Source organism: Mesitornis unicolor, unplaced genomic scaffold (genome assembly GCF_000695765.1).
Source record: "Mesitornis unicolor isolate BGI_N332 unplaced genomic scaffold, ASM69576v1 scaffold10126, whole genome shotgun sequence".
Classification (NCBI taxonomy): Eukaryota; Metazoa; Chordata; class Aves; order Mesitornithiformes; family Mesitornithidae; genus Mesitornis; species Mesitornis unicolor.
In genome coordinates, this window is record NW_010190262.1 from 1 (window position 1) to 7,353 (window position 7,353).

Sequence of the window (7,353 nt, forward strand, 5' to 3'; positions counted from 1 at the left end):
GACTTTGTGGTGGGGGCATTTCCGTTCCACTGTGGCTTTTTGGAAACAACAACTTCTGCGCTGCCGTCTTCATCCACAGAGGCTTTTTCAGAGTCGCCCATACGTGTCTTTGAGCTGGATTGGAGAGGAGGGCAGGTTAGTGACTGGCTTTTACGTGGTTTTGTTAGAATGTCTTTTATTTTCTGTTAATGAAAAGCATTATGGCTTTAGAATAAATTCTCTACAAGCTTCTTCCCTTCCCCTCCCACTGCCACAGAACCCCGTGGAGATCAAGGAAAGCAGAAGCTGGCACAGAGCACTCTCTGTGGCACCAAGCTGTGTTGCTGTGCACGATGCTGAGATGTTCCTGACCCCGTCCAGTTCACACCTTTCCTGTGAGCAAAGACTCCAGCATCCGTTCGATGCTTACCAAGAACGAGCAGTTCTCTTCCTTTCCATCCTAAATATAACTTGGAAAACTTTATAACCTTCACATTTTCACCCTCCGGAGGCAGCCTGACCCCCTTGCCCGCCCCTGCAGCCCACCATTACCTTTGCTGCTGCGGCGAAAAGCCGGGAGGCTGCTGGGAAGTCGTCTCCTTCTCAGCCTCGGACAAAGTAGCCAAAATAAAGCTGGCTTCCAGCACCATGTCTTCAATGCTGAAAGCAATTGGTCTAAACACAAACATTCAGAGGCTAAAACAGGATGGGTAATTGCACGTATTGAGGGAGGACGCACAGCTTGTGCTATTTTATACATAAAGATTAGAAAGTGCCTCCTCTGAAAAGCAAAATATCTGATGTATTTGCTGCTGAAGAGCACGAGTTGGCTGTCTGTTACGGATTTAAATGCACCAATGAGCAAATGCTATCCGATATTAGACTTAGCCAAATTATCATTTTAAGTATGTAACTATTAAAATTATCTTGTAAACTGAAAACATATTGTTTCATCAGACTACTCAATAAAATCACTGCCTGCGTTAGTCTGAGAACCTGAAGTGTCCAAAGGTGTAGGTGCTCGTTGGTCAGCATGGCTGGCTAAATAATGCTGCTGCCCCTGTTAATTGGTTTATGCAGAATAACAAATTACTTAACCCTGTATCAGGGATTAGAAATGCTGCTTTTGGTACAAAAAGAAAATCTGGTTTACTGTTCCAGTTAAATATTCACTGTGTAACCTGCAGACAGAGCTGTAGTAGTTTTAGATGCGTGTTCCACAACGTACTTTCCAGATACATCAAAATGGATTGAGACGGGAACACTGGCAGCTTCTGAAAATGAAAGTAGGCCCTGAAAAGAAGGGGTGGGTGCTTAAGTGTGGTTTTAAAAACAGAAAACCTGGTCAGGTCATGCAATTTAATGGGAAATGTTTTCTTTTCAAGACAAATTCTTGCTTTACCCTCAATTCTTTAAGGCAAAATGTCACTTCAGAATCCACTCCAACTTGAAAGTAGTCAAACTCCTCTGGATTCAGTTGTATTTCTGTAAGCATTGTCTTTGAAAAATCTGTTTAAAATAACAAGAAAGTCAAGGAGTCAAAGGAGTGAAGTTTAAACTCAACAAAACTATGAGTAAAACCATGAGGTTTACACCAGCATCATTTGAACAAATATTTGTATTTTTACAGTGACTAACAGTAATAAATGTTTAGCTTATCTAAATTTATTTCATAACTAAAATAAAATCCTAAACCTATGTACAGCATATTACATAGATTTAAATGGCTTTTAATAGAACCTATTTTATGGTCCATTGTGTGATCTAACCCGATACCTGCTGCTGTTCTTGCAAATCTGCCTTGTCACAGGCTCTCAGCACCAGTTGTATCCCCAGCTGCTTATTGCTGCATAGATGGGAAGACCAAAATGCCACATGGCTTTAACGGATTAATCACAATTGCTGAGGACCATCCAGGGACAATGAAGGTGGACTTAGGTTCTTTGTTTTAAATTATAATCTTTTCCTGATACGTAAGTGGCAGCAGGAAAAAGGCGCTTCAGTTTCAGGTATTCAACTGTTGCTTGTTAAGATTAGGAGTGTGAAAAGGCAGCCAGGGGTACTTCCATCACCATTAGTCTGAGGCATTCAGGAAAACTCTGCACACCCAGCCAGCTCTCCCACAGCCAGGCTGCTAAAACCTTTACAAACTGTTCCCAGACCTCTGCTTCTCTGCTCAAGAGGGTTTTTGTTTTCTCAGCCTTCAACAAGGCCCCATTGCGTGTTCAAATCCACTCCTGTGAAGTTCCTTCAAACTGTGGAAATACACAGCACGGCTGCTGGCTCCCACACAGCAGAGCAAATGAGAACAAGTCTAGGCAGAAGAAGGTGTAACTTCTTTCTTTGAAAGTTAAACCTGAATGTGGAAAAACCCAAGCCATCACCAGACGATGTGTTCACGCACTGTTTTGGTGCACACAGAACGTTTGCTGCAGGCAACAGACTGCATCCTGTGCTACACAACACGAACAGTGCCTCTGATTCTGCCTTTTTCTCCTTGACTGTTGGTTTTTCTGGCATCTCATTAAATTGTTACCTACTATTTTTTCCCCTTTCTTTCTTACAGTAACCCATGCAGTAAGTGTATGTTTCTAAACTAACCAAATTTGTCATTCAAAATACACTCTCTTTAGTCTATTTTCAGTCATTTCTTCTTGTTTCACTCCAGTTTCCCCCAGATAATCCCTGCTTGCCCCTGCTTTAGCGCGTCCTCAGCACAGTCCCCACCCCTGCGCTCTGGGCAGTCATCGGTTCCTAGGTGATTATCCCCAGCCTTGCTCATCGGCAGCTATGAGAAACATCTCCCATTACATGAGATACAAGAACCTACACTTCCAGAACACAATTACATCTTTAAAATGAGTTTGAGTCACACCCCAAGAACGCAGGCTGATCTGAAGTGCGCAGCGTCTTAGGCCAGCTAAACGCACTGTAGTGCCCTGGAACTAAAATAAACTCCGTAATGGTATCAATTCTATAATTATGGTATTCAGATTTAAATAGTTCTTTTTAAAACATAAAATTAGCTCCTTTTTCTGCTCTTGCAGCACAGTCATTATCTCTGTTCAAGCCTACAGCAAGCAGCATAATTTATTTCAATTAGCTGCTCAGTCTGATATCTGCCACTGATAGCAGGAAAATGTTATTTAAAACACTTACTTAAACTATATTAGAACCAGAGGGTGGCAATATGGCTTAAAATCTATTAATGTTCCCTCTCTTAAAGATCTCATTCAGCCACAAAATACATTTATGTTGCGATAGTTACTGTTCCTTTAGTTCACCTGCTCTAAGGTCCCAATATTGTTTCACATTTTGAATTTCCTTACCAGTGTCTTCCTCGGTGTAACTCTTGAAACAAACTTTCATTGGAGTAACCGATAAGGTGACTTCTTCTTGGCTGGTCGGGAAGTGAATCATTACATCAGCCAGCAGCCTATAAAAGTTAATTCAATATTAAAACAGTTTCACCTGCCACAAATGAGTGGGTAGCATTTGTTACGCACGTTAGAAATGAAACACTGCTACTTGGCAATGCGGTTTGAAACCCTGCAGTTTAATTGATTTATATGGCAACAAGTGCACAAGAAATCTAAAAATATAACTAGTAATTACAAAAGCAAATTTGTTTCTATTTAATGCCTGTGCATGCTGCCAAATCAGTCTTACACACATAGAGATCCCCCTACCTTTCTGTATATAGGTATCACAGTTTTGGGCAAACCTCGGTGTGCTGTGCTCGCTCTTTAAAAGCTTGCAGTTTTAGGAGTCACATAAACATATACAATATCTCTACAGAGGTATCTTTATACACCTTTAACGGCTGATTTCTGTGGCAAGGGCTCCTGTGCACAAGCACCACTTTGGTTCTTTGCCCTCGTGTGCAGTGATGAGCAGAGTCTTGGATTCTTCCTGGGGCTGCTTTTCAAAGCAGAACTTTGCCTTAAGGCATTAAAAAACATACATTTACTGGCTTCTTTGCCCATGAAATTAAAGTGCTACTTCATTGGTCTCAGGTGGAAGCTGCTGAAAGGTGCGAATTCAAATTCTGCACTGCACGTCCCAAGGTCAGACTGAGCCGGATCAACGGCAGTGACCCAGGTTTCTCAAGCTGTAAAGTGAAAAATCCAGCACCAAGACACAGAATTTAGGAATTCACCATTTTTGACTGTGCTTAATCAGATTTGGGTTCTTTTCATGACTATTATGAGAGCAGTACTGTCTCCTATATGATTTCCCACCTTGCCCTCCCCCCGAAATAATGGTTTTGTATTCATTACCTGGAGTGGACTTTAAGTATGTTTGGACACATGTGCTTTGCAAAAACAGCCTGCAATGGATCACAGTCTTGGAAAGTCAGATTGTATGTTTTTACAACACCTACGTATAAAGGATATGAACAAAAAAATCACTGCTGGTCTGTAATTTTCAATCTTTTTTCAGTGTTAACAGTTCTTCTAGGAAATCCCAGAGGAGAAAGTAGCCAAGCAGCTCACTCCAGCTATGTGGAAGTAACTCACCCACAGACAGACAGCTGAATTAACCTGTTTGCATAACTGCTGAACTGAAGAACACTTGTCTGACAAAGTCTGCTGTAACTTCTTTTTAACAAGGCATGGTAAATATAAATTACAATGTGAAGAGGCTGCATTTGGCATAATGTTCCATCAATACCATTCAGTTAATAACTACACTAAACATTATGCTTTAAAGTGCTTCTGTTTCTGTAAAGTCACTTTATGTGTAACCTACCATGTTTGCAGAGGAGCTGAAAAGTTATGTGATGATCATTACTTGTATAAATGCTGCACTTCTCTACATTCCTTTCCAGCACATTTACACATCTAAATACAGGAAGAACTGACTGTGAAAGAAACCAAATCAGTGCAGAGGTTACTCACTGAGCAATTTTGCAATGTTACTTCCCAAGTTACGCACCGTTTACCTCAAGTTCCTGCTTTTACAGCTTCCCCAAAGTGCTTTGTAAGCAGCCATATGAGGAGGCCAACGCTGGTCCTTGCCATCCTCGCCCAACACGTGGCTGCTGAACTGGTCAGAAATATTTTACCCAGGCAGAAATGTGAGATTCTCTCACCCCAGGATTAAGCTGGTTCAGAATGCAAAGCGCAGGGCGCAGCTCAGGGGGTTCAACTCCTCAACGTCCTTAAGTACCAACGCGCTCTTTTGCAGAATTGCTCAGAAACGCTTGAGGTTAGAGCCATCTGCATGCCTCTGAGAGCCTACCCCTGTAATTTCATTTGGAAATTGGGCTGATTTGCTGCTTCCAAAGCTGTGCATAACGATCCATTCAAATGTACCTTAATTATCAATTTACATGGGAGGGATAACTGTTTTTCCTTCTGACGTGGTTGAGATGCAGCTGTCCAGCAGTAATGTTGGAAAAACAGAGATGAGAAGAAGACACATGCATATGCTGATCTTGAAGAATTCACTGATCTTAAAGCAAGCTGGAAACAGAAGTAAAACAATTTATTAACTCAAAACAATTTCACATCGAACCCTTAACAAAAAAAGCCATCTCCGTGCTTCAGCATCACACCTAAACCACAAAACCTTGAATTGGGTACATCTCAAAATAAATACAGATGCATCGTGCATGTAATCATGTTCAAACTGATCACCTTCATCATTACTGGTCAGAAGTCACTGGTATCAGACAGCTGCAGGAATCCACTCTACGGATGTTTAAGTGGCCCTGAAGTGTGAGTTACCCCAACACTTAAAAGCTCAGTTCACATTTGAGACATTGGAAGGACTGGAGTTTATTCTAAAGCAGTTTTCCTGTACGCCCATTCCCATGTACAAATGAGCACCTCAAAAACTCTTCAGGTGTTAAATGCAATTATCTCTGCTTCTGATTTTCCAGCCTTCCAGCAACTTAAGGGGAGTTGATCACTGTTAACTAGGAAACCTCTGGAGAAAAACCTAATTTTGCTGGAAATGGTGTTTGATTAATCAGAGGCATATTAATGGGTGCATTCTTCCTGTTGAGTCATAGCAGTACAAAAACATGTTGTTTAGAGGCAGCTTCTGATGTGGTACAAAGCATAAACCTTTTGACCCACGACAACAGAATTAAAACCCTTGGTATTAATCCAGATGTCCTGGACAAGCTGCACTTTGGGTAACAAAAACCTGAAGACTACGAGGGGCAGAGTAGGAATGAATCTTCCATGATTTTATCTGCATAATTACAACTACAGAAAAGATGGCATTTGTCCATATTGAAAGTGGAGGAAGCTGAGAGGGAATGCAACTCAGACTGAAGGGTACCTGTAGGAAAACAACACACTATCCAACAACGTCAATACTGTGCTTCCCAGGAAGGTTTTTAAATTACAATAAATCAAATTCACTTACACCTTTTTCTACGGGGTCAAACCAAAACTCGTCACTAATACGTGCTATGGCGTGTATTGCTCTTCCAAACACTAGCAGGAAAAGAAAAGAGTGCAAGATGCATTATAAGTTAAAAACCAGTAGTACTGCATTTTCTCCAGAATAATTTAAGAGAAAACATTACAAATTTCCCACACATTCAAAGAAAACTGATGACATGGTGGAAAACGTTACTCTTTGAGTAGCACAAACACCTTGATATTTTTGAAAGCTGCCTCCAATGAGGTGCACCTCAAACATCAGCTGTCCCTTTGCAGCAACTTATGTGACCTGATGTCACCACAAATTGATTCAATCTAATTGGAGAAAATGCCACTTAACTTAGAAATTACACCCTACAGATGGCAGAAAGGTTGCACAAGCAGTAAGCAGTTGGAGATCTGTGAAGACGTAGCCCTAAGAAACATAGAAGAAACGAGCAGTAGGTCTCAAAATTTGCCTCTGCCTGCCCTGACACTGGCATTTTGCACAAAATACTGTGTGCAGGAGCTTTAGTGGAGACTCTGGAAGAATAGCGTGCACAGGGAGGTGCCCAGCTAAGCAATGGCGTCTCCACCTGAAGGTGCTACAAATCCAGCCCTCTGCTCTCCACTCTCAACAATTTTGAGGCACTGTATTTCTCAATGAAAACGCCATTGTCCCCCTTGGCACAAGGAATAGGCAGCTCCTCAGCTCTGCTGTGACTGTGGCAGGGCTGGCTGCAGCTCTCAGGGCTTAGTGTCCCACTCTGCATCATCTGAAACCCCTCATGGGGAAGCCCACTGAGGGCAGCACCAGGCCATCTGCACATCCCCATGGCTGCCGGCCCCACTGAGGCGGCCCTGCTCTGGGATGCCTGTTTCTCCCACATACACCCTTCTCTCTCAGGCTTTCTACCTCCCCTGGGGCCACGGGTACCTCTGAGATGAGCCCCCCCAAGGACACACTTCATGGCCGCCGCAGTCCCCTTCCCTT

General features: G+C 42.4%; 1 protein-coding gene across 1 annotated transcript; it reads right to left on the reverse strand.

The window, feature by feature from the left end:
- Positions 1-531: 531 nt before the first annotated feature.
- RAD9B (RAD9 homolog B (S. pombe)) lies at positions 532-7,330 on the reverse strand (the record flags this gene model as incomplete). Its single annotated transcript, XM_010186350.1, has 9 exons — positions 7,297-7,330; positions 6,361-6,431; positions 5,298-5,447; positions 4,732-4,843; positions 4,260-4,359; positions 3,309-3,415; positions 1,382-1,488; positions 1,208-1,272; positions 532-654 (listed from the first exon to the last, which is right to left on the reverse strand). Coding segments are annotated over exons 1-9 (869 nt in total), but the record flags the coding sequence as incomplete, so codon positions are not given.
- Between the last annotated feature and the right edge of the window lie 23 nt (positions 7,331-7,353).